The following is a 27363-nucleotide window of genomic DNA, read 5'->3' on the forward strand; positions in this document are numbered from 1 at the left end:
AGCTTGCTGAGCAAGAGTTTATTTGCAGTGGATGTGTATTTTTTACTTGCCCCATCTTGTCAGTTGTCTTCCCACAATTTTTCCTTTGGCAGGAGCAATGTCGGAGCAATGGGGGAGATAATGGTACAAACCATTTCTTTTTCTCTGTTGGCACTGGATCCACTGATCTCAGAATATAGGACTAAGAATAGCCCTCAAACTTGAAATTGTTTTCTTACAGTTACACGATGACATTGAGTATTTTTCTTGCCTATCCATTTTTTTGTTAAAAGACAAAGGTTCATTGTTTTCTTTTTTGTTTATCTTGATAAAAAAAATAAGTTGCCCAACAATGGAAAAATACAGACAAGTAGGAGAAAAAAAATCATCCATAGGCCCTCTGTTTGGAGACATTAATAAAAAATTTGGTAGAATTTATCTCCGTTTTTGTGATTTGTTTTGTTTCATTGTATGTAAGTATGTTCTTTTTTTATATACTTGTTTTGGATCAGAGTAACTATATTGCTATACAGTTGTGACCATTCTATATGTGTGTGTGTCTGTATGTCTATATATATATAGAGAGAGAGAGAGATATATATGGTTTTCAAAATGTTGTTTTAAAGTATCTTTGATGTTCACAAAATAGTATGCCAACTGCGTATATATTATATAAGTATATAATATATATTCACCTATTACTTGCTACTTAAAATTTCCATATTTTATCATTATATGTAACATTTTATATACATATATTTATATATAATATATCTATATTTTTACTATTACTGGCTGAAGTTTTCATATTTTTCCATTATATCTAGTAATGGGTCAACACATTTACACATGAAGCCTGTACCATCATTTCAGTCTTTTATTAGGAAAGATTTAGTACTGCATGCAGTCTTTAAAGTTTGCTGCTGGGTTTCTGCAAGCCAGTTGTGGACCTGTGAGACCTGAACTTAGCAGCATGTTTAGCAGTGTGTTTAGAGTTCCTGGAGGATGAATAAAAATGGAACCTGTAAGATGGACACATAATAATAGTCTGGCCAGGTAGAAGTGCTTGAGAGCACTGAGGAGTTGTCTCCTTTCCTTGTCTGTAAACTGTCTGAACCTGTTTTATAGCATTTAGTCTTCACACCATATTTTTCCTCCCAGGGGTCCGAGGAAAAAACAGTTGTCTATGTGGTGGGGAAGGCGGGCCGCCAGCACTGGCAGCATGTCTACACCGCCGTGACCAGGGGCCGCTGCCGAGTGTATGTGATTGCAGAGGAGTCTCAGCTCCGGAATGCCATTATGAAAAACAGTTTTCCTAGAAAAACTCGTTTGAAACATTTCTTGCAAAGTAAGCTCTCCTCTAGCGGTGCACCTCCAGCAGATTTTCAGTCCCCACGGAAGAGCTCTGGAGACAGTGGAGGACCCAGCACACCGTCAGCATCTCCACTCCCTGTAGTCACAGACCACGCCATGACAAATGATGTCACCTGGAGCGAGGCCTCTTCGCCTGATGAGAGGACACTCACCTTTGCTGAAAGATGGCAATTATCTTCACCTGATGGAGTGGATGCAGATGATGATTTACCAAAATCGCGAGCATCCAAAAGAACCTGTGGTGTGAATGATGATGAAAGTCCAAGCAAAATTCTTATGGTAGGAGTGATGTTTGCATGTTCCCAAGTTTTATTTAAATATTGCTGACTTCAGTGTGCTTATAAATGACTGTGTGCTTTTATTAGTGTTGCATTGTGCTGTTGGACTTAAAAACACTTGTTTTTCTCATTTCTGTCAAATTTCCCTTACCTCACTGTCTGATCTCCACTTCGTTTCCTCACTTCTTTTCTGCTTCACAGCCTCTAACTGAAGACAACTCCCCAAAGCTCAGTTTTTTTTTTTTTCCTTTGAGAACTACCTCATTCTCACAGTTTCAGCCATCTCCTTAGCACCAGTGATTTGGCCAACAAAGTTTTGACTATAGTAACATTTCAGGCACCAGGAATTAGAGATAAGTGACAGTTCTCACTCTCACACTGATGTCATGGTGGAGACAGCCGGCTATGTCAGTAATGTGGTGATTTGCTGAGTGCTCTGGCACTGAAGAGGGATTAATGAACCAGCTGCCTAATCTGTGTCTTTGTTCCCAGAGATTGACTTTCTGGAACCACAGCCCAGAATCTTACTCTCTCTTCCAGTTTCTCTGTTTCAATCACCATCTTCCTAGTTACATGGCTTAAAATCTTAGAATCACCATGGACTCGCCTTCCTTTCACTCTCTACCATCTTCTTGGATGGTTGGTGACCTGGCTGCCCTCCCCTTTCTTGTTCCCATTCTCATAATGTAGCATTCCCCTTTTTCCATGGTTTTGCTTTCCATGGTTTCAGTTACCTATGGTCAACCGTGGTCCAAAAATATTAAATGGAAAATTCCAGATATAAACAATTCGTCAGTTTTAAGTTGCATGCCATTCTGGGCAGTGTGATGAAATCTCACACCATCTCATTCCGTGAATTCTCCCTTCGTCCAGTGCGTCCACACTGTGGACACTCCCCGCCCGTTAGTCACTTGCCACCATCTTAGTTATTGGATTAAGTTTCAGTATTGTAGTGCCTGTGTCAGGTGATCCTTATTTTACTGAATTGCTTTATTTTTTATGTTATTGTTGCTAATCTTTTACTGTTCCTGATTTATACATTAACCTTTTTTATAGGTATGTATGTATAGGAAAAACCAATACATTTGGGTCTGGTAGTATTCAAGGCTTCAGGTGTCCATTAAGATTCACTTCTTTGTTCAAAAGCTTCAGTGTCTCCCAGGTGCCTACAACATAAATTCTAGACTATTTAGCTTTGGAATTTGAGACGTTTCTCAGTTTGATTCCAGGTTTCTCCACGTCATTTCATTTCCCACTATGCTTTTTCTGCTTTTGTCAAGCTAGTGTCTGCAGCTCACTAAAATGAATCAAACTTTTTCATCCTCCTTTTGACTCTTGCGGTGTCCCTCATCTTGAATGCCTTTTTCTGTCTCCTCTCATTTAGCATTTGAAAAAACCATTTAGGAAAAAATTGAAAAAATAAAAATAAAAACCTGCCAGTCACTGATCTAAACGTTAAGGGAGGAAAGCACACCAATACCGGCTTCGTGGATATTACATCCCAGCAGAGGCAAGAAATACAAGAGAAAGTCACATTTCAGATTAAGAGTCTATGAAAATGAAAACCAAGGCAAGGACATAGGGAATGGCAGGGGGTGAGGTGGGCAGGAGGTGCTATTTTGACCAGGTCATGCCTCCCTAAAAAGGTGACATGTGAGCTGAGCACTAAATGTTACCAAGGAGCCAGCATGGGGGCCTCTGAGGATGTAGATAATGCAAAGCTTGGAAAGGGAATGATTTTATTCAAAGAGGAAGGCTGGTTGGCCTAGTGCAGTGGCTCACACCTGTAATCCCAGCACTTTGGGAGGCCGAGGAGGGTGGATCACCTGCGACTGGGAGTTCGAGACCAGCCTGGCCAACATGGTGAAACCTTTTCTCTACTAAAAATACAAAAAATTAACCAGACATGGTAGCAGGCACCTGTAATCCCAGCTACTCGAGAGGCTGAGAGAAGAGAGTCACTTGAACCCGGGAGGCAGAGGTTGCAGTGAGCCGAGATCACACCACTGTGCTCCAGCCTGGGCAACAAGAGCAAAACTCCGTCTCAAAAACAAAACAAAACAAAACAAAAAACAAAGAGGAAGGCAGGCTAAAGTGGCTAGTGAGTGAAGAAGAGGGTGCAGGTGCTAGTGTTGGAGAGTGGGCAGGGCCACGGGAATGAGTTGGGATTTTATTCTGCTTGCAGTGGGAATTCATTGGAGGGCTGGATGTATTGGTGTGATATCATCTGTTACCTGCTTAAACATAGTCCCAGCATGGTGGCTCATACCTATAATCCCAGCACCTTGGCAGGTGGAGGTGAGAGAATTGCCTGAGCCCAGGAGTTTGAGACCAGCCTGGGTAATATGATGAACCCCCATCTCTACTAAAAATACAAAAATTAACTGGGCATGGTGGCATGCACCTATAGTCCCAGCTACTCAGGAGGCTGAGGCAGGAGGATCACTTGAGACTGAGAAGTTGAGGCTGCATTGAGCTGTGATTGCATCACAGTACTCCAGCCTGGGTGACAGAGCAAAACCGTCTCATAAACAAAACCACAATCCCTGCTGGGTGTGGTGGCTCACACTTGTAATTCAAACACTTTCAGGAGCCAGGCGGGAGGATCGCTTGAGCCCAGGAGTCTGAGACCACCTGGGCGACGTAGTGAGACTCCATCTCTACAAAAATAGTAAAAAATTAGCTGAACGTGGTAGTGCATATCTGTAGTCCCAGCTACCCAGGAAGCTAAGGTAGGAGGATTGCTTCATCCCGGGAGTTCCAGGCTGTGGTGAACTGTGATTGTGGCATCCCATTCCAGCAGCCTGGGTGACAGACCAAGACCTTGTCTCAAAAAAAAAAAAAAAAAAAAAAAAAAAAAAAAAAAAAAAAGCTGGCATGGTGGCTCACACCTGTAATCTTAGCACTTTGGGAGGCTGAGGTGGGCGGATCACTTGAGCCCAGAAGTTTAAGACTAGCCTGGGCAACATGACAAAACCCCATCTCAACCAAAAATGCAAACAAAAATTAGCTGGGGGTGGTGCTGGGTGCCTGTTGTCTTAGCTGCTTAAGAGACTGAGGTGGGAGAATCACCTGACCCCAGGAGGTTGAGGCTGTGGTGAGCTGTGAGGGTGCTACTGCATTCCAGCCTGGGTGACAGAATGAGACCCTGTCTCAAAAATACATACATACATACATACATACATACATACATACATACACAAAAAATAAACAATCCCTCTGGCTTCTGTGGAGAGGGAACTGTGGAAAGTGAAGGGGGAGTGAGGAGACCAGTAGAAGAGCATCGTGGGGAGAGCCTAATGAAAGAGTGGGGCTGGTAATCTGTGGTTGGAGTCTGGATGCATTTTGGAGATGGAGTCTGTATGACTTTCTGATTAGATGTGATGGGGTAAAAGAGAAAGTAATCCAGGATGATTCCTGGATTTTTGGCTAAAGCAATTTGGGGAATAGCAGTGCCATTTCCTGAGATGAGAAAGATGTGAGGAGAACTCATTTGGGGAAATGAAGCGTTCTCTTGTGGCGTGCTGTTGTTTAAGGTACTAATCGGAAATGTACATGGACTTGTTGAGTAAGTCAGTGGTTGGTAGAGGAGTTTAGAGCCTCAGCAGGGAGTAGGGTAGGAAAGGTCCACTTGGGAATCATTGGCATGTAGTGATATTGAAAGGACTAGGTGGGTTAATTTCAGAAGAGACTGCAGATAGAGGAGGGGGCCTGACAACAGAATTCTGGGGTATTCCCAGCTTTTAGAGATCTAGCAGAGGAGGAAGAACTAAAAAGGAGTGGAAGTGAGATAGAAGGAAAACCAGGGTTGTGGGGAGGGAAAAAAAGCCTGGACTGAGGGGGCTGATGAGAGAATGGGAGCCGAAAGGGTGGAGGAAGCAGTGGAGACAGGTTTTGAAGAGGGCTGCTGAAAAAAGCAAAGGTGGTTGTATCTGAATAGAGGACTTGTGGTCAAGGAAAACCTTATTGGTTTGTTTACTTTGGATGAGTACATTAAGGCATCTTAGTGTGCTGTGAGAATGGTCCAATGGAGAACCAGAAATTCATGATTCAGAGAGAGAGGATAATTGCAGAATTGGAGTCCTGATGTGGGTAAGATGGGAAAAATCAAGAGAATAAGTAGAGTGGTTGCCCTGAGACAGGATTAGGGACAGAGGACCCTTCTTCCATGGCAACCAGAAGGAGTGGGTGTAGTACGTTGGGTATATATAGCAGAAGGAAGATAAAGTAGTTCAAAGATGATCACCTCACACCATCCTCTCTCTCTTATTGTTGTAATCCAGCTCAGTTTCTGTGTTGTTCCTGAAGGCTTCTCTTTCTCTGAATTCCCATAGGAGGGCACACACCCCTTCTGTACTGCACTTGCAATAACCTTGACTCTGTAAATGAAGCTTCTTGAGGACAGTATATCATTTTTGATCTGCTAGAACATTTGGTACAATTGCTGATCACATGGTAATACCTCGGAAATACTTAGTGATCAAAATATGAGTCATGAATATATGGCAATGAAACTTTTTTAAAAAAAATCAGACCTTCAGAATATTGTTCTTTCAGGTTGTACTGAAAGTCATACTTTTATTCTGGTAGTGCCCCCCTTTACTTTGACAATTCCTTTTGGAATCACTTTTGAGGCAGTAAAAGATCCTTTTGAATGTTTATAAGGGGAGCAAACTTCTACTGAGACCTATTCTGAGTTTAGGAAATAACCCAAAGGCATTTGTTTTCTGGTTTTATGAGTTAGAGGATCCAATTTGGGTAATGGATTTTGTGTTTAAAAAAAAAAAAAGGTGAGATTATAAGTAATTTCCAAATGTAGTTCCAATAGAAGCATAAGAATTGCTCTAAGTGCTGGCAGTAGGCTTGTTCAGTTGAGTCTTTAAGCTTCCAAGGCTGTAATAAAGGTAAGAAGGGGCCACAGCGGGTACCTGGGGGAGAAAGTGCTGATGTAACCTGCCAGAACTGGGCTGAGTTGTAAATGGGGAATACTTATATCCTTTGTCCCCAAATGGATATGGCACAGGGAAAAGGTTCTCTAAGAGTCGGTCTGACACAGGGCACAGCATGTGAATTCCTGGCACATTAGGAGACTACAGGTGTAAAACAGCATGGCTGGAGCACAGAGCACAGTGAGAGGATGGGCCGCAGACACAGGAACTGGCAGGGAGGATGGACACAGGGTCTTCTGAAGAGGTCATACATTCTTCTGATTGCAATGGAGAACAGTAGAAGCATTTTAAGTGCTCTGTGAATTGAAATTTATGAAGGTGATGTTGACTGAGGTTTAGTGGATGGTGATGGTTAGGGAGAGAGTAGGGAATGAGTTCCCAGCCAAAAGATTATTTCAGTAACCTGGGTAAAATGAGGAGGCTCTAACATTAGGACGTAGCAATGGGGATGGAGAAGAGATGCTAAGGATATAGCTGATGGGAAGTAATGATCAGTTGGATTCAGGTGGGGTTGGGTCTAAGGATAACTCCAAGGCTTCTGGCTCAGGCATACAGGTAGATCCAGCACCATTAAGCAGATTGGGAAAAGAGGCTGAGGGTCAGATCTTTTGGGAAAAGTGATTCAAATGGACATAGTTGAGGGTGGAGGGGGAAGTTTCTTCTTTTTCCCCTCTTGGACAGTAGAATCCCTGCTAAGTTCCATTCTGTATCCCAGATCAACTCTTTGATGGAATTTCCATCTCGGGAAAACATCTTTTTTCTGAAATTAAACTTGTCATCTCTTACAGAGGTCCTGAAATAAGGCTTTTGACATGAGCAGAAAAGAGAGGCAATTCCAAAGAAAGACCCTTTCCCTAAAATTGAATTGTGCTTACTCTTTTCATTTCTTTATGGTGGTGAAACTTCATGACGATACTGGCCCACTTTGGAATCATCAATAGCACAAAGAATATGACTGTAGCATTGCAATGTTTTATCTTACATATCCAGAACTGACTTCATGGGCAGGCAACATGGGCAGTCCTCCAGGACTCAGGCCCCACACTTAAAAAAATAAAAAATGTTCTGTAATCACCATCTTGAAATTCTTAATTTTGAACAAGGGGCCATCATTTTAATTTTGGACTGGGCTGCCAAATTATGTAGTGAGCCCTGTCTACACCTTTAGAAGTTAGACACATGTACTAATTCAGTACATAGTTACTTCTAAATGCCAGCCCCAGAGCTGGGTCCTGGAGATACCACAGTGAGCAAAGCAGATGTGATCCTACAAGGAGCTGATAGCCAATTGCTTTGGTTGCTTAAGCCTTTCAAGGGTTGGGGAAGGTGCATTATTTCTTTTTCTGAAGCAGAGGGAATACAAGTACATAGGGTAGTCTAACTACATTTTTACAAAGTTAACTTTGTTCTTTTAATTGTTCTAACAGGTGGGAGAATCTCCACAAGTGTCTTCCAGACTTCAGAATTTGAGACTGAATAATTTAATTCCCAGGCAACTTTTCAAGCCCACAGATAATCAAGAAACTTAGTTTTATTTCAAATTGCTCAGAGTAACTATTTTGTCTTTTGGAGACAAAATGAACATCGTAATGTCAAAGTACCAAGATAAAAAAAGTTGCCCATAACTGGAGTTTTAAGGTATTTGTGTTAGCAAATGTTTTAAATCCATTTAATCAAAGAAAATATTAATGATTTCAACATATGTCATTGTGAGAACTGGTAGCACTGAACATAAGTGAAGAGATTAGATATTTTATATACATATATATTTTTATACAATTGTGTACATCAAGCTGGGTGCAATGGCTCACGCCTGTAATCTCAGCACTTTGGGAGGCTGAGGCAGGCAGATCACCAGCGGCCAAGAGTTTGAGACCAGCCTGACCAACATGGTGAAACCCCATCACTACTAAAAATGCAAAAATTATCTGGGTATGGTAGCACACGCCTGTAGTCCCAGCTACTCGGGAGGTTGAGGCAGGAGAATCACTTGAACCTGGGAGGCGGAGGTCGTAGTGAGCTGAGATCGCACCACTGCACTCCAGCCTGGATGACAGAGCGAGACTTCATCTCAAAAAAAAAAAAAAAAAAAAAAAAAATGTGCATTAAAACATGTCGTATTTTTAGGATAATGCCTTCGTAACTTTGATGATCGTCGTGTGTTATCTTTGCCAATGGGTTGAAGCAGTGGCAAAGAAGAGCTGTAACTGCATCTGTAGATATTATTGACATGCCTCTTAGGATGTTGGATTGTGGTCATTTTACAAGACTGCTGCTCACTCCATCACTGCCGCCTGGGGCCCAGCCTACCTGGGACTTTTCCTTGGAAATGCTTTCTGAGTTGGGAGCACATTATTTTGAATATGTTCCACTTAGGAATTTTTTTCTCTCTCAGAATGATTTGATTTTTAAATTTTTACCTATGTTAAATGGTAAAAGAAAAAGTCAAGAGGAAAAATGTATCTGTTAACCTATTTATGCGTAGTGTCCATTATTGGGACACTAAACATGTGAGAGCTATTTATATCCCACTGCTCAAGGTCATCGCCAACGTCCGATCGCAAAAATTCAGAAAGTTGCAACCTCAGGCATAAATGGTTAATAGTTTTATTGAGATATAATTCATATACATTTCCCCAGTTTAAGTATACAATTCAGTGACTTTTAGTATATTCATCAAATTGGACAATTACCATTGTAATCAATTTTAGAATTTTTTTTTTTTTTTTTTTTAAATAATAGAGACGAGGTCTCACTATGTTTCCCAGGTTGGTCTCGAACTCCTGAGCTCAAATGATCCTCCCACCTTGGCCTCCCAAAGTGTTAGGATTACAAGTGTGAGCCAGCGTGCCCAACCTGGAACATTTTCATACCCCACAAAGAACCTCACACTCTGGCTGGGCGTGGTGGTTCATGCCTGTAATCCCAGCACCTGGGGAGGCCGAGGCGAGCAGATCACCTGAGGTCAGGAGTTTGAGACCGACCTGACCAACATGGAGAAACTCTGTCTCTACTAAAAATACAAAATTAGCCAGGCATGGTGGCACATGCCTGTAATCCCAGCTACTTGGGAGGCTGAGGCAGGAGAATTGCTTGAACCCAGGAGGCAGAGGTTGCAGTGAGCTGAGATCATGCCTTTGCACTCCAGCCTGGACAATAAGAGCAAAACTCCGTCTCAAAAAAAAAAAAGAGAAACCTCACACTCCTTAGCAATAATTCCCCTGACTTCCCCCATCCCTAGGTAACCTGGTTTTCCTAGTCCCAATAGACTTGCCTATTGCGGACATGTGGTTCTTTGTTCCTGACTTACTTGACTAGCATGATGTTTTCAGACTCCATCCGTGTTGTACCAGTAATGTGTCAGTGCTTCGTCTCTTTTATTGCCAAATAATATCCCAGTATATGGATAAAGGACATTGAATTTGTACATTCATTGGATGATGGACATTTATTTGGGTTATTTCCTACTTTTTGGCTATTATGAAATGCTGCTATGAACATCTGTGTGTAAATTTTTATGTGGACATATGCTTTCACTTCTTTTGGGTATATAACTAGGAGTAGAATTGATGGGTCATATGGTAATTCTATGTTTAACATTTTGAGGTGCTGCCAGACTTTTTGCAAACCAGCTGCACCAAATTATCTTCTCACCAGCAGTGTATGAGAGTTCCAGTTTCTCCCTATTCTCTCCAGTGTTTATTATCATCTGACTTCTTGATTATAGCCATCCTAGTGGATATGAAGTAGTATTTCATTGTGGTTTTGATTTGCATTTTTCTTATGGCTAATGATGTTGAACAGCTTTCATGTGAGTATTGACCATTTGTATGTCCCCTAGAGAAATGTATATTCAGATCTTTTGCACACTTTTAAATTGGATATTTTTTCTTTTTATCACTGAAATTGTATTAGTGAGGGTTCTCCAGAGTTATGGAACCAATAGGTTATATGTGGATATAAAAGGGACTTTATTAGTGTATTAGGTAGGGTACCTTAGAGGGCCACAACTAATAGGATATATATGTGTGTGTTGAGGCGGGGGGGTTTATTAAGTATTAACTTACATGATCACAAGGTCCCACAATAGGTTGTCTGCAAGCCTGAGGAGCAAGGAGAGCCAGTTGGAGTCTCAAAACTGAAGAACTTGGAGTTTGATATTTAAGGGCAGGAAGCATTCAGCACAGGAGAAAGATGTAAGTTGGGAGGCTAGGCCAGTCTCACCTTTTCACGTTTTTCTGTCTGCTTTATATTTGCTGGCAGCTGGTTAAATTGTGCCCACCAGATTAAGGGTGGGTCTGCCTTCCCCAGCCCACTGACTCAAATGTTAATCTCCTTTGGCAACACCCTCACAGACACACCCAGGATCAACACTTTGCATCCTTCAATCCAATCAAGTTGACACTCAGTATTAACCATCACAATTAGAGAGAATTGGCTCACACGATTATAAAGCAAAGTCCCACGACAGGCCATCTGCAAGCTGGGGAAGGAGAGAAGCTAATAGCATGGCTCAGCCCAAGTCTGAAAGCCTCAAAACCAGGGACACTGAGAGTACAGCCTGCAGTCTGAGGCCAAAGGCCCAGGAGACTCTGGGAAGCAATTGGTGCAAGTCCCAAAGTCCAAAGGTGGAAAAACCTGGAGTCTGGTGTCTAAGGGCAGGAGGAGAGGAAGTCAAGCATTCTGCACAGCACAGGAAGAGAGGGAGCAGACTCAGCAAGCACGCTGCTTATCTCCTTTCATCCACCTGCTGTGTTCTAGCATCACTGGCAGCCAACTGGATAGTGTCCAGCCACACTGAGGGTGGGTCTTCCTCTCCCAGTCCATTGACTCCAGTGTCAGTCTCCCTCAGTAACACCGTCACAGACACACCCGGGAACAATGCTTCATCAGCCATCCAGGTGTCTCTCAATCTAGTTGACGCCTAATATTAACCATCACAAAATGTAAGAATTCTTTATATTTTCAACATTTAAGTCCATTATCAGAAACATAATTAGCAAAAATTTCCTCCCATTCTGTGAATTTTATTTTAATTATCTGGATGGTATCTGATATGTTTGGCTCTCTGTCGCCGCCCAAATCTCATCTCAAATTGTAATCCCCATGTGTCGAGGAAGGGTCCTGGTGGGAGGTGATTGGATCATGGGGGTGGCTTCCCCCATGCTGTTCTGGTGATGGTGAGTGAGTTCTCATGATAGCTGATGGTTTTAAAGTATGGCACTCCCCGCCCCCCACCCCTCTTCTCCTGCCACCTTGTAAAGAAGGTGTTTGCTTCTCCTTTACCTTTTGCCATGATTGTGGTTTCTGAGGCCTCCCCAGCCATGTGGAACTGTGAGTCAATTAAACCTCTTTTCTTTATAAATTACTCAGTCTCAGGTAGTTCTTTATAGCAGTGTAAAAACGGACTAATACGTGTCCTTTGAGGTGCAAGTTTTAAATTCTGATGATGACCAGTGTATCTATTTTTGTTGTTGCTGCTGCTTGTGCTTTTGGTGTTATATCCAAGAAACTATTGCCTATCCAAAGTCATGATGATTTACTACAATTTTTTCTTCTAATAACTTACAAGTTTTGGCTCTTACACTTAGATCTTTGATTCACTTTTAGTTAATTTTTGTATATGGTGTGAGGTAGGGATCCCACTTTATTCTTTTGCATGTGACAATTCAATTGTTCAGCTCCATTTATTGAAGAGATTATTCTTTTTTTTTTTTTTGAGACGGAGTCTCACTCTGTCACCCAGGCTGGAGTGCAGTGGCGTGATCTCGGCTGACTGCAAGCTCCACGCCATTCTCCTGCCTCAGCCTCCTGAGTAGCTGGGACTACAGGCGCACACCACCATGCCCGGCTAATTTTTTTTATTTTTAGTAGAGATGGGGTTTCACCGTGTTAGCCAGGATGGTCTCGATCTCCTGACCTCATGATCCACTTGCCTCAGCCTCCCAAAGTGCTGGGATTACAGGCGTGAGCCACCATGCCAGACCCAATTCATGCATCTTTTTTCTTTTTCTTTCCTTTTTTTTCTTTTTCTTTTCTTTTTTTTTTTGAGATGGAGTCTTACTGTGTCACCCAGGCTGGAGTGCAATGGTGCCATCTCAGCTCATTGCAACCTCCACCTCCTGGTTTCAAGCAATTCTCATGCCTCAGCCTCCCGAGTATCAGGGATTACAGGTGCCTTCCACCACACCGGGCTAATTTTTTGTATTTTTAGTAGAGATGGGGTTTCACCATGTTGGCCGGGCTGGTCTCAAACTCCTGACTTCAGATGATCCACCTACCTTGGCCTGCCAAAGTGCTGGGATTACAGGCAGGAGCAACTGCGCCTGGCCCATGTGTCTGTTCTAATGCCAGCACCATATTGTCTTTATTACTGTAGCTTTGTAGAAAGTTTTGAAATTAAGAAGTGTAAGTCCTTCAACTTTGTTTTCTTTTTCAAGTTTGTTTTAGGCTGTTATGGGTCCCTACATTTCCGTAGGAATTTTAGGATCTGCTTGTCAGTTTCTGCAAAGAAGCAAACTGGAATTTTGTTGAGGAGTGTGTTAAACCTACAGATTCAGGAACTATTGCCATTTTAACAGTATTAAGTCTTGTGATTCATGAACACAGATGTCTTTCCATTTGCTTGGGAAAGACAGGCTGGATTGGAGTGCAGTGGTGCAATCATTGCTCACTGCAGCCTCTACCTCTTAGGCTCAAGCAGTCCAACCTCCTCAACCACCCCACCTCAATCACTCTTGTAGCTGGGACTACAGGCTTGCACCACTGCACTTGGCTAATTTTTGTATTTTTTGCAGAGATAGGGGTTCACCATAGTGCCCAGGCTGGTCTTGAACTGGACTCAGGCAATCTGCCCACCTCAACCTCCCAAAGTCTGGGATTACAGGTGTGAGCCACCATGCTTGGTTCTTCTTTAATTCTTTGTAGTTTTCAGAGTGTAAGTTTTGTATTTTTTAATTAAATTTACAATGCTTTTTGTTAAATTTATTTCAAAATATTTAATTTTTTTTTCCTGTTGTAAATGGAACTATTTTCTTAATTTATTTTGGTTCATTACGGCTACTACATAGAAATGCAATTGATTTTTATATATTGATCTTGTATCTTCCAACCTTGCTGAACTTGTTTATTAGTTACAGTAGGTTTTTAGTGGATTCCTTAGGATTTTCTGTATAAGAGATCATATCATCTGCAAATAGAGATGCTTTTAGTTCTTCCTTTTTAATCTGTAGGCCTTTAATTTCATTTTTTTGCTAAATACCCTGGTTACAGCCCCTAGTACATTGTTGAATAGAAGTGGCAAGAGTGAATATCCTTGTCTTGTTCATCGTATTAGGGAGAAAGCATTAAATCTTCCACCATTAACTGTGTTTGCTGTAGATCTTTCTTTTAAGTCCTTTATTGAGCTGAAGAAATTCTCCTTTATTCCTAGGTTGTTGTTGTGAAAGGACATTGAATTTCCTCAAGTCCTTTCTCTATGTATTGAGACGATCATGTAGTTTTGTCCTTTATTGATGCAGTGTGGTAATTTTTGGATGTTAAATCAATCACGCATCCCTGGAGTAAATCTCACTTGGTCATAGTGTACAATCCTTTTATGTGCTGCTGGATTTGGCTTGCTGGTTTTTTGTTGGGGACTTTTGCATCGAAATTCGTGACAGATATTAGTCTACAGTTTATTTTTCTTGTGATGACTTTGTTTGGTTTTGGTATCAGAGTAATAGTGACCACATAGAATGAGTTGTGAAGTGTCCCCTTGTCTTCTATTTTGGAAGAGTTTGTGAAGAATTGGTATTAACTCTTCTTTAAATTAATCTGGCCCTGGACTTTTCTTTGTGCGAAGTTTTTGTTTTGTTTTGTTTTTGTTTTTTGAGACAGAGTTTCGCTCTTGTTGTCCAGGCTGGAGTGCAATGGCACGATCTCGGCTCACCGCAACCTCCACCTCCTAGGTTCAAGCGGTTCTTCTGCCTCAGCCTCCCAAGTAGCTGGGATTACGTGCATGCACTACCATGCCCAGCTAATTTTGTATTTTTAATAGAGACAGGGTTTCTTCGTGTTGGTCAGGCTGGTCTTGAATCCCAACCTCAGGTGATCCAGCTGCTTCAGCCTCCCAAAATGCTGGGATTACAGGCGTGAGCCACTGAGCCTGGTATGTGAAGTTTTAAAGCTACTGATTGAATCTCTTTACTTGTTATAGGTGTATTTGGCTTTTCTGTTTCTTCTTGAGTCAGTTTTGACAGTTTTTCTCTAGAAATTTGCTCATTTAATCTATGATTTTTAATTTTCTGACATACAGTTGATCATAGTATTCCTTTATGGTTTTTTAAATTTCTGTAAGGCTGGTAGTAAAGCCTCTGTTTCATTCCTGATTTTAGTCATTTGAGTCTCTTTTTCTCTTGGTTAACTAAAAGTTTATGAATTTTAATCTTGTTAAAGGACCAACTTATGGTTTCATTGATTTTCTTTACTGTCTTTCTATTCTCTATTTCATTAATTTTTTTTTTTTTTTTTGAGATGGAATCTCGCTCTGTCGCCCAGGCTGGAGTGCAGTGGCCGGATCTCAGCTCACTGCAAGCTCCGCCTCCCGGGTTTACGCCATTCTCCTGCCTCAGCCTCTTGAGTAGCTGGGACGACAGGTGCCCGCCACCTCGCCCGGTAGTTTTTTGTATTTTTTTAGTAGAGATGGGGTTTCACCGCATTAGCCAGGATGGTCTTGATCTCCTGACCTCGTGATCCGCCCGTCTCAACCTCCCAAAGTGCTGGGATTACAGGCTTGAGCCACCGCGCCCTGCCTATTTCATTAATTTTAACTCTTGTCCTATTACTTTTAGGAGGGCCTCTTAAGGAGGTGTTGTATGCTGGCCTAAATTGAGGGTTGGTCAAAGTTCAAAAGCCTGGGGGAAGGAAGCTTAGTATCTTCTCTAGATCAGTGAGTACAAGCAATTCAGCTAATCATTTATGAAGCAAAGAATGGTAATTTTCAGGGCAGTCTGTGTCTGATTTTGTTATAAGTAAACGGTGGAAGGGAGATGAACACCTGTGAGTCTTATCTAAGTCACCTGGGGAAGGATGGTTCTTTATAATAAGCCAGTTCCTGGAACATGCAGGCGATGGGCAGGGGCGTTACTACAACCTTATAGAAATAAAATTTCTTTAACTCTAGCTATATTTCAGGGTATAGGACTCAGGTAAAGCTTCACATTGTCAAGAAAAACTTGAAAATACCTTTTTTCCATAAAAACACAATGAAACTAATACTATGTAACTGAATATTCCAAAGCAGTAGTTCTTATATTATAAATGTACTATTGGCTAAAATACAAATAACTGACCTGATTCAAAATTCTCTCAGATTTCATTAAGATCCTTTTGTAGTTCCTAAGCCTGATGCATTGGTGTTCACACGCACGTGTGAGATGTGCCTCCCTCAAACCTTGTTATGGTGCCGGCACATTACCGGTCATGAAAAAAAAATATTTGAGTGAAAGAGGATACTTCTAGTATCCTTTTTAAAATGTAAATTGGAAGCAAATAATGTTTCATCCCAGCATGTTAAAATTGCAAGGGTCATCTACCCCAGCTTACTATTTGCTGAACACCCATCAGTCACCAGTAGAACACACATTTCCAATGCTAAAGTTCTTTACTGCTTGGTGAAAACCACTTTGCAACACTAGTGTTGGAAATTACTTCCTTATATTAAGCTGAAATCTACCTCATTGGAACCTCTGCTCGTAAGTCCTGAGTCTCATATATTTCAGACCTTGTCTCTTCTGCTCCATCTGGCTACTTATCTCCAGTTTCTTCTGCCAGTCTTCCGGTGGCATAGCCCCAAACCCTTTCATTTCAAAGTTTGTCACTGCCCTTTTTAAGAAGACTCGGGGTGCTCAGAACTTACTGGCTGACCCTAGCTCTCCCTTTGGCCTGGTCACTATATTTGAAAAGTGCTACCTGAAATCATGAGAGCTTTTTTGTTTTTAACAGCTATTTTCTATTGTTGATTCATTTTAGTTTTGGTTACAACTGAAATATCTTTCACATGAAATATAGCTTCTCATTTGCATTTATTCACAAAGTCTCTTCTAACCACACATTTCATTGGCTTCAGCATCACGCTTGATGCAGAAGTGAGGCGAGTGCAATAAAAATTTGAACAGTTGCTTAGATTTTTGCAGTAATTGATTGTCAGTTGGGTCATAAGACTCTCGTGCTAGAAAATACTTTACCTTTCAGAATGTAACCTGGGCACACTGAATGCAACTGTATAAAAATGAATGTGAATTTTTAAAGGTAGCATAATTAAAGTTTGTACATTTTAAGTTTATGTAAATATATCTCATAGAATACATGTAATTTTCTCTGAGGTGGATGTTGTGATACTTGATCAATACTTGTCACCTACAGTAAATGTACCATTGGTTTTGGAGGTATTTCTGTGTGTGTTTTTAGCCCATTCTCATATATTTCACTCCTCGTCTTCCGAATGATCCTGTGGTACAGACATGACCTTCAGTTTCAGGTAGAGACACTGATTCATGGTGAGTAAATGTCATACAAGAGCCTGGAGCCTGAAATGAAACCTGGACTCAATTTCAACGCCCAGGTTCCTACTCTTTAGTGGTGCTTCTCAGGTTGATAGGAAAACCTTTCACCTTTAGAAAATTATACAAAAATAAACATTGTGGCTAGATGCAGTGGCTCACGCCTGTAATCCCAACACTTTGGGAGGCCAAGGCAGGTGGATCACTTGAGGTCAGGAGTTTGAGACCAGCCTGGCCAATGTGGTGAAACCCCATGTCTACTAAAAATACAAAAACTAGCCAGGTGTGGTGGTGGGCGCCTGTAATCCCAGCTACTTGGGAAGCTGAGGTAGGAGAATCACTTGAGCCCAGGAGGCAGGGGTTGCAGTGAGCTGAGATTGTGCCACTGCACTCCAGCCTGGGCAACAGAGTGAAAATCCATCTCAAAACAAAACAAATTGTGTAGGACTCAGGCTAGAACACTGAAATATATTCAAAACACCAATAATGCATGTCCTCTTTATTTGGCTTTTTAAAATCACGGTTTATTCCATTTGGTAGAGGGTTTTATTTTTTCCATACAAATATTTGAACAATTTTGAATTCCCCAAAACCATACATAGACGATAAATACCATGCTATTAAAGTATTAAATTTGTACAAAAATACTTTACAGTTTAATACTTGTTTGTTACAAATAAAAATACATATTTAAGTGACTCATGATCTTTTTTTCTTTTTTCTTAACATGATTCTGCTTTATACTTTCTTGCCCTGGCGGTTCTGAAATGTGATTGAAATAATATTTTTTTTTGCACAAAAAGAAAGGTGATTTTCGTTTCCTTAAACAAAGGACACAGTGTTCGAATGCTTTGCCTAAGTGGTAGTTTGAATTATTGACCAAAATGAAAACGTTTGGAAAATAATTATTTCAATATGGAGAGTCTACCATCAATATACAAATCTAGTTTTTTATATTCACCAAATAACAGTTATTAGCGTAGCTATTCAAAATATCTGAACAAATGAAAACAGTTGCTGACAAACATTTAAAGCAACTGTCACAATTTATTGCTTTGAGGGATGGTAATAATTGGCAATGCATTTGTGAAAAATGTATTTACAATTTCGGTAAGTGGCATGGCTCAGAACAAAAGATAGCCCAGTGTCATTTTTAAGTACATGTGCTGTACACCCTCAATATTACCAGTTTTCAAAACATGTCAAGCAGTATGAGTTTGGTTTGCCTATCATTAAGATGAACCTCATTTTAATAGACTCTTCATTCTTTCTTAAGTTCTTAGTCTTGAATTTTAAAAATAAGATAATATAACTAATTCTCGTGTTTACTACACCCTCTAATTCATTATCAGAGATTTTCAGCTATTAAAAATGTGTCCTTAAAAAAAAAAACAGGTCACAAGACATATCCTGTTTGATAATTTGTTGCATAGGGAATAGCATACATCTTAGTTAAAATCATTCCTATACTTGGGCAAAACATTTACCACCACCTATTATGGTCTCCTACGTGCATCATTGCTGAAACATTTTAAGATAACTTAATTTTATACCTGTACCCCTCCCATTGTGGCAGTCCCAGCAGTTTACCAAACAGGAGTTCCCCTAGTAGAGCCAGCCTATGAGAAGAAAAGCCTTGTTGGTCAAGTTCTTACATTAATGACTTCATAGTAAGAAACTGATTTCAAAGTGAATTAAGGAAATCATCATAGAGAATATTTTCAAACAGATGTTTCTCTTTTTAAAAAGTGATAGTAAGATGAATTTGTAAAAAATTTCCTCTGATGTTAATTGTAGAGTTGGGGGGACGGCCTATTTTTCTCTACCATTGGGCCTGGCAGGGCATTGCCCACCATGTACCATAGTGGTCACCAAAAAAGAAACCTCTTCAACTTGAAAAGGGAAGTGAACATGAGCCATGAGAGAGATTTAAAAGACCCCTGTGCTTGCAGTTAATGCCACGTGATTATCTGTGCTTCAAATGTCACAGAAATCTTAAAGGGATTTTTAGCACCATGTAGATATTGTCTTTTGTCCTGCTTTATAAAAAGCGTTGCTATAATGTATTAGTGGGTTCTCGTGTCTCCAAATTACCACCGTGGCTAGGCTGCTGGAAAAAAGCACTGTTCTGTTCACTCCAATCTCCTGGTAGACTCTGTTGTTCTACAGACTTCTGTGAAGCCAGTGGGTTTCTACTAATAACCAGGTCCAGCTTATTCCCGGATTCTGCTATGAGGGGCACAACAAGGCAGCAGTCAAAGTCTCTGGTTCGGACATGGTTCACCTGAAAGGTCAAGAAGAGCCATTTTGAATTATCATTGTAACCATAATTCCCAAAACCCAGAGGAACATTTCAGGTGCAACAAGTTGTTTGAAGTCATGAAGGTGCTAAAATGAGCACCATGAGGTCTATCCTTGCTCTGACTATGCTGTGACATGGCTACTGGCTCACTTGCCATTGTCTACTAGTAAATCATTTAAGACTCTCAAGGGCAAGGAACACATACACATCCTACCTATCCTCATGCCAAGCAGGTGGCCCCGCCCACAGTGGGGGTGCTCCAAGGGCTGAATATTATCCCTAATTTACAGATGAGAAAAGCAAGGCACAGAGAGGTTAAGAGCTTTGCGTTAGATCAGTAGTTGGTAAGGGTCATAGGATGTAATCCCAGGCCAACTGGCTGATCTCAAAGCCTGTGCTCTGAATCATGATGCTGAACTACCTCTCTTACAAGTGAGCTCCACCAGGTGCAGTGGCTCACACCTGTCATCGCAGCACTTGAGAAGACCAAGATGGGAGGATCGCTTGATGCCAGGAGTTTGAGACCAGCCTGGGCAACATAATGAGACCCTGTCTCTACTAAGAATAAGAATTTTTTTTTTTTTTAATGAGCTTATCCCCTCTTCAGCTTATACATGCACCCATTTCTCCTTCTTTACCAATGAAAGTTTTTACAGTCACCCACATGCCAGTTCTACTCCTTGACCTCCCATTCTCTCCTCAGTTTTTTCAGGTCCCCCCGACACACTGCACTTCTGGCAAATGACCCCACTTGTCAAATCCAGGAATGTTCTGGAGTTCGCATCATCCTTGGTGTTTAGCATTTGCCACTCCTGACAGCTCCTCACCCTTAAAACTCTCCTTCCTTGGTTCTACAACCCCACTTTGTTTTGATCCTTTTACCATTTTAACTGCTTGCTTTCAGCCCTTTCCTGCCTTTATTTCTTCCTGTCCTTTACATTTGGTTATTGTGGCTAGGCACCGTGGCTCACGCCTGTAATCCCAGTACTTTGGGAGGCTGAGGTGGGCAGATCCCCTGAGGTCAGGAGTTTGAGACCTGCCCAACATGGTGAAACTCCATCTCTACTAAAAATACAAAATTAGCCAGGCATTGTGGTGGGTGCCTGTAATCCCAGCTACTCGGGAGCTGGCTGAGGAAGGAGAATTGCTTGAACCTAGAAGGCACAGGTTGCAGTGAGCCAAGATCGCACCATTGCACTCCAGCCTAGGTGACGAGAGAGAATCTCTGTCTCAAATACATACATACATACATACATTTTGTTATTGTTAGAATACATCCTGGGTTCTCTTCTCTTCTTTGTTATAAAGCCACCAAGGGCATCTTGTCCTAAACCCCACACTTCAGTATCCTAAATCTTTAACTCTGGTTCTATCATCTCTCCTCACCAACAGATCCAAACCACCAAATGCTTCCCAGACTGCTCTATCACGATGTGCTGAAAATATTAAAGACTCATTAGTTCTGAAACAGGTGTCTTATCTTACCTACCCCTACCTGGTCTCCTTGCCCGTGATCTTCCCTTCCCTAACCCATTCCCCCATACACCCACAATAATATTGTCTTGCCTTTCTATGTTACGAATTATATCATTATCCTGCTTAAGAAATTAATATGCCTTCAGCATAAAGTTCAAGAGCTTTAGCATCACATTCAAGGCCCTTTATAATCTGAATGTAGTCTACTTTTACAGCCTCAGCTTCCATAAGAGTAGGCCTAGCTCTAATTTATGGATTAGGAAGACACTCATATAGACGGTAAGTAACTTGTCCATAGTTACTCATTCAGCAAATATTAGCGTGTCTATGGAAAACAAAGTGTCCCCAAACTCCTAGGATAAGACTAATTGTTCTATTGCCATAGTAAAAATCATTACCAGAATTGTTCCAAAACTATCAAATTGATCAGTGACAACATGCTTCAGTGAACACATCTCTGAAAGCTAACCAATCCATGGCAGCCTCCTGCTTTGAAAGTTAGCTGTTTGGTGACAGACTGTTTCCAGGTGAGTATACTGCTAAGACTGACTTCAACCTGCTCCATTTTCCTGCAAAATGCCCTTCCCAAAACCTGCACATAAGCTCAGAAATCTGCTTTCCTAAATAAAACTCTACCTGACCACAATGTTACTATATTAAGTAAGCAAGTTTCAGCTTTTTGGTTTCAGATATTGTGAGAGATACTGAGATATCAAACACCATATAATAGTAAATGAGAGAATAAGGTACTATCCTTGTTCTCAAAAAGTTTACAATCTGTTGGGGAGTATATGCAAGGAAACAGGAAGGTGTTTTTGTTTTGTTTTTGTTTTTGTTTGAGACTCACTCTGCGCACAGGCTGGAGTGCAGTGGCGTGATCTCAGCTCACTGCAACCTCCAAACAGGCAGTTTTAATGATGTAAATTCTACCAAAAGAAAAAGCTGCTATTCTGTATAGGAGGGACCCCTAGTCCAGACGTGAAGTAAAGGAGGTTGGGTGGTGTCTGGTGAAGTTGGGCTTTGAAGGGAAGTCCTCTAAACGAGTGATTGTCAATTTGGCTGCTCGTTGGAATCACTGGGGAAGGTGTAAAAACACACCGATGCTGTATCTCTCTCCTAGAGTCACTGGTTTAATTGGTCTGCCATTTGATCCGAACATTGGGATACATTCTCTAGGTGATTCCATTTTTTCAGTCAAGGATGGGAATCGCTGATCTATGTGAGACCAAAAAGTTGAGTTGGAGTGAAGCAGGTAAGGCCTAGGGATTAGAAGAGCATTCAGAAAAAGGGAAGCGTATATAAGGCTCAGAGCCAATGCGCTTCTATTCTGCTGCACAGTACTGAGCACTTTTATGTGACAGCATTGTTCTTGGAACTGAGAATAGAGCGGACAGTAAAATCGCCGCCTTCATGGAGTTACATTCTAGTGGGCAACACAGAATAAGCAAATAACTAGCATCATCTCTGGCTGTACTGCGTACCAAGGAAGCACTGTGAAGAATGGAGAGGCAGGAAGGGCCCTTTTAAACAGAGTGGTTTAAGTGGCAGCATGTGAGCAGGGACCTGAAGTCAAGGAAGGAGCAGGGAAAGAGCCTGTGCATGTTTAGCAGAGAAGTGCCACAAGCTCAGGGCACAGCAGGTGCAAAGGCCAGGAGGTGGCAGCACACACCATTCCTGAAACAAATCCAGCTGAAGCTAGAGAGTAAACGAAGAGGTTGGGCACAGTGGCTCACATCTATAATCCCAGCACTTTGGGAGGCCGAGGGGGGGCGGATCACTTGAGGTCAGGAGTGCGAGACCAGCCTGGCCAACCTGGTGAAACATGGTCTCTACTAAAAATACAAAAATTAGCCATGCATGGTGGCATGCACCTGTAATCCTAGCTACTTGGGAGGCTGAGGCAGGAGAATCACTTGAATGCAGGAGGTGGAGGTTGCAGTGAGCTGAGATCGTGCCACTGCACTCCAGCCTGAGAGACAGAGTGAGACTCTGTCTCAAACAAAAAAAAGGAAAAAAAATTGTAACTTTCCATCAACTTCAAAAGGTCTGTCACCAACCCTCCAATTAGCAAATTGCATTCTTGCTGGGTGTGGTGGAAGGCACCTGTAATCCCAGCTACTTGGGAGGCTGAGGCAGGAGAATGTCTTGAACCTGGGAGGTGGTGGTTGCAGTGAACTGAGATCACACCACTCCACTCCAGTGACAGAGCGAGACTCTGTCTCATAAATGAATGAACGAATGAATGAATGAATGAAGAGGTAAGACAAGATGCTGGCAAGATAAGGAGAGGCCAAATCCCTGGGGCCTTGTAGGTCATGTAGAAGACGAGTGGTAGGAAGGACTAGACTGGTGGTGCCTGGAATCGGACAACTATGTCATATTTATGGGACTACTGTGTGATGGTGGGAGGTGACCAGTGGTTGGGTGGAGTCTGAGAAATGAGCGTGAGACTGGGAAAGATGGCTCTGAGCTCAGTGCTGAAAAAAACTGATAAGAAACCACAGAACTTTGGGGGCTGGGTTAGAATTTACCAGTGCTGAAAATTCTTTATACAGCTGTTTGCTTCTACTGATTCCATAATCTTGATGACAAAGGCTGAAAGGGAAAAGAGCAAAGGGCCCCAAATATGCAGAAGGATGTAGAGGAAGCTCCCAGTGACAAATTGCTTGCAAGGAATTAAAATTCCACCTGAGGTCTTACCTGTAAGAGCCTGTCATATGGCTTTAAGCCACCAAGATCTCCTGGCCCAGCTGGGCGAATATTTTTGACATACACTCCTTTCTCCAGCAAGCCATCTGCTACACTGAACCCAAAGTCCTCCATGTCAGAGTCCTTGTACAAGGTCACCTGAAGAGAGAGAAAGTGGGATGGGAACATTTAGCTGGGCTGGAGACTTTTCCTTCTGCAACTTCTTGATGATCAATCTTTTCACATGACTTTTAGTCACATCATGGATTTGTAATATCAGCATCAGTCAGCTCCCTGCACCAATCCTGCAGCATTTTTTCCCACTCCAAGAATATCCTTGGACTTTATGAAGTCCCAACCAGAACTGACAAACGAGGAGAAATGGAATGTCTGGGTCCTCCCTCCCTCCTTTGCAGTTGTCATCAGGAGGATACAGGAGAGAACTTCCCCAGGGCATGTTGACTTCTACTATTTTCCTGGGGCAACCCCTGGTCAGAGGAGCTGCCCACAGCAGCCCTTTACAACTGCTGAGATGTCAGGGAATAAGCCAAAAGCTTTCCTTCCTCCCCACTCCTGCCTGGTGCTCTGCTAAGCACAGTGCTCGGCGTATCCTCTCTTTGGGCACGTACCATGAAGTTCATCCTTTTATTTGCTCTGGAACCCCCAATGAGCACCATCACAGAATACTATGTAAAAGACCTGAATGTGTTTCTATGACAACACCCTTGCTCTGTGCCTTGGCTTAACTCACTCCCTCAGCATTTGTCTAGGGTTTGATTTGGTAACTGAAGGCATCTACCCTGAGTGCTGCGAGCCCCCCGCCGCCCTGGGTCTCTCTGCTCCTGAGGCCAACTACAGCTGGTCAAAGCCTCACTCCTCCATCAGCCCTTACTCCTCCACCTGACCTCCTGTGAGTGTTCATCTGAGGCTAAAATAACTAATCATTTGTATATTCATCAAATATTTATTGAGCTCCTACCATATTGTAAGCACAGCATGGGGTGCCAGAAACAGCAGTGAACAAGAGGAAGAGGCACACACATGAATATGCAGCAGTCCCCAAGCTCTTACTGTGCTGGGCATTGTGCCCAGCAGCACACTCAGCACTTGATGCTCAGTTAATGCTTTGAGGGGGCCACGGGTTTTATCAAGCTGTGCTAGATGCCCTCCACAAAGACTTCAAGCAATGGTCAGGCTTAATTTTCTACTGCAATTATACATATACACACATATATAAATATATATATACACATATACACATATATATACACACATATATATAATATATATTTGTTTTTATCCAACTAAAGCATGAAAACATTATTGTAAAATAGTAAAAAACAAAAAAACAAAATCAGAGCTATACAGGGCAAATGTGAAGGTTAAAACTCTTAAAGCAAGGATCTTTGTTTCGATCCAGTGATTTTACTTCAGAGGGCTATGGCATTCTGAAGGCAATACAAAAGTGGTCAGTGTGTGGGTTTTTATTTTACTGGACAGAGAGCTAAAATATCAAGCTGATTGGGTCAATACTATTCACCAGGCAGTCCTAGTGGTTATTGCCATATTAGAGGTGAGGAAATTCAATTTCACTGGGGTTATGTAACCCACCCAAGGCCACAAAGGTAAGAATGGTGGGGACGTATCTGACAGACTCCAGACGCTAAGTGCCTAATGGTTCCACTCTCCTGCCACTCAACATGCACCTCTCGGCCTCATCATTTTCAGTGTCCTCCTGGACAGGATCCACCCTCAGGAGCCGGTGAAAATGCAGTCTCAGACCCACCCTAGACCGACTGAGAATCCGCAGAGCTAATGTTTCCTGAGACGACCCTCTTCGCAGGCTCATTCCATCACTGTGTGTGCATGTGAGTGTGAGTGTGTGTGTGTGTGTGCACATACTGGACACTACTATGCCTCAGGGACTGTTTTAGGGACTGAGAATATATTTCACAGGGTAGAGTGAAAAAAAAAAAAGTAGAGCAGTGAGCAAAACACAACCTTTATGAGCACAGCCCAGTGAAGAAATCTGATTTAATCCTCATAATGATTCTGTAAGATGGGTAAGAGTCTTCATTTTAAGAGGTGACAGATATAAAGGTTTCTCAGTCTGCACTAAGTTATACAAGGATAGAGTAGTAAGCCCTACTTTACTACATAAAGGGTGTGTGGGGTTGTGTGTGTGTGTGTGTAGCCTAGTAACACCCAGCACCCCCGCACTGGCCCCACCACCCATCGCTCATCTAACATGCTCACTGGTGATGCTTGGGGAGAAGTACGTTAGGTTCACACCGTGTGGTTAGAGCACCCCTACCTTCCAAAGCAATACTCACCAGGGGGAGAGGGGAAGACTGCTGGTGGCCTGGGCTCGGGTTTGGGGCAGATCCCCACTCCCCAGCTCCTTGAGGGGAGTAGGGGTCCTTTTTGCCCATGGATGTATCTCAAGCCCCTAAGGCAGCACCTGCCACAGTGAGGTTAGTATTTTGTTGGATAGAAAGAGCTTGTCCTGCAATTTATGAGGCTGAGGATCAGTCATGATGTCCTGTCTCTTTATGAGTCATTGCAGAGAAAGAGACTGTGAACTAAGAGAGATTTAATTCTAGGGTTCCAGCCATCCCCTCACCCCTCACCCAAGGCCATGCTGGGAATCAGCAAGGCTGTCCCGTGACAGAGTAGCTAGGCAGGACAAAACTCCAAAGTTGACACTGTGTGGCCATGAGAAGGAGGGCACTTCTGGTACCAGGGCCAGGCCTGCCTACCTGCGGGCTGAGGAGACCCAGATTCCCAGACAGTGAAGAAGATAGGGGGAAGGTCCTCCAACAGGGGATGCTAGACCTCTTGCTAGTAAGGCCTGTGGGAGTTAAGTGAGCAGTTTAGAAAGCAAAGAGATATTACTGTCTCTACCAGTTTGTGGAGCAGATCATATACAGACAGGGAAACGAAAGTTCAAAGAGAAATAGCAACTTGCCCAGGATCAAACTGATGGCAACAGTGAATTGGCTCAAATCAAGGCTTCTGACGGCAAAGCTTAGATCTTGCCATGGCACAGTCTCTCCTTGCCTAGCACACAGTTGCTTAATAAATACTCATTGCAGAGAGGAATATTTAGGCTGCTCCACAATTATGTTTTTGCCTTAGGCCAGATAGGAGATTTCTGAAAATATTCTTAGTGAAAATTTCATACATATTCTAGAGTAGAGAGGTTGGAACACCCATCTATTCACCACTCAGATCCAACAACCATCAAGAGTTTCCCATGTTTCCTTCAGCTATCCTTCTCTTCTTAGGGGGAGTGTTTTCAAGCAAACACCAGTCTGCATGTCATTTCACTCCTACATACTTCAGTATACACCTCCAAAAAATATGATCACTTTCTTTCATAACCTCCACATCATCAATTCACTGGTGGCAGCAGCAACTCTTCTTACCTGATAGCCACTACTTCCTAGTCCATAATTTCCCCAATTGTCTCAAAAATGATTTTTTCATTTTATTTTATTTTTAATTTTTTGAGACAGGGTCTCACTTTGTCACCCAGGCAGGAGTGCAGTGGCGTGACTTCGGCTTACTGCAACTTGGCTCACTGTCTCCCGGGTTCAAGCAATTCTCCTGTCTCAGCCTCCTGAGTATCTGGGGTTACAGGCATGCGCCACCACACCTAGCTAATTTTTCTATTTTTAGTAGAGACAGGGTTTCGCCATGTTGACCAGGCTAGTCTTGAACTCCTGAGCTCAAGTGATCTGCCTGCTTTGGCCTCCCAAAGTGCTGGGATTACA

The 27363-nt window shown here is 42.2% G+C and overlaps 2 protein-coding genes and 1 non-coding gene across 14 annotated transcripts in view; 2 read left to right on the forward strand and 1 right to left on the reverse strand.

Moving 5' to 3' along the window:
* HELB (DNA helicase B) overlaps nucleotides 1-17819 on the forward strand; it is a 46004-nt gene extending 28185 nt beyond the window's left edge. Inside the window, exons 12-13 of the mRNA XM_008003930.3 lie at nucleotides 1141-1632; nucleotides 8008-17819. Of these exons, the coding sequence (XP_008002121.3) occupies nucleotides 1141-1632; nucleotides 8008-8109 (594 nt within the window). The 3' untranslated portion in view covers nucleotides 8110-17819. The remainder of the gene's footprint in view (nucleotides 1-1140; nucleotides 1633-8007) is intronic.
* LOC119624086 (small nucleolar RNA U13) lies at nucleotides 15944-16048 on the forward strand. The gene has a single exon (XR_005240174.1). It is a non-coding gene; the product is annotated as a small nucleolar RNA U13 (small nucleolar RNA).
* GRIP1 (glutamate receptor interacting protein 1) overlaps nucleotides 17809-27363 on the reverse strand; it is a 723532-nt gene continuing 713977 nt past the window's right edge. For all 12 annotated transcript variants that reach the window (XM_037987743.2, XM_037987719.2, XM_008003935.3 and 9 more), the window contains 2 exons: nucleotides 23600-23746; nucleotides 17809-19405 (listed from right to left, as the gene is read on the reverse strand). In XM_037987743.2, the coding sequence (XP_037843671.2) occupies nucleotides 19178-19405; nucleotides 23600-23746 (375 nt within the window). In that variant the 3' untranslated portion in view covers nucleotides 17809-19177. The remainder of the gene's footprint in view (nucleotides 19406-23599; nucleotides 23747-27363) is intronic.

Source organism: Chlorocebus sabaeus, chromosome 11 (genome assembly GCF_047675955.1).
Source record: "Chlorocebus sabaeus isolate Y175 chromosome 11, mChlSab1.0.hap1, whole genome shotgun sequence".
NCBI classification, from domain to species: domain Eukaryota; kingdom Metazoa; phylum Chordata; class Mammalia; order Primates; family Cercopithecidae; genus Chlorocebus; species Chlorocebus sabaeus.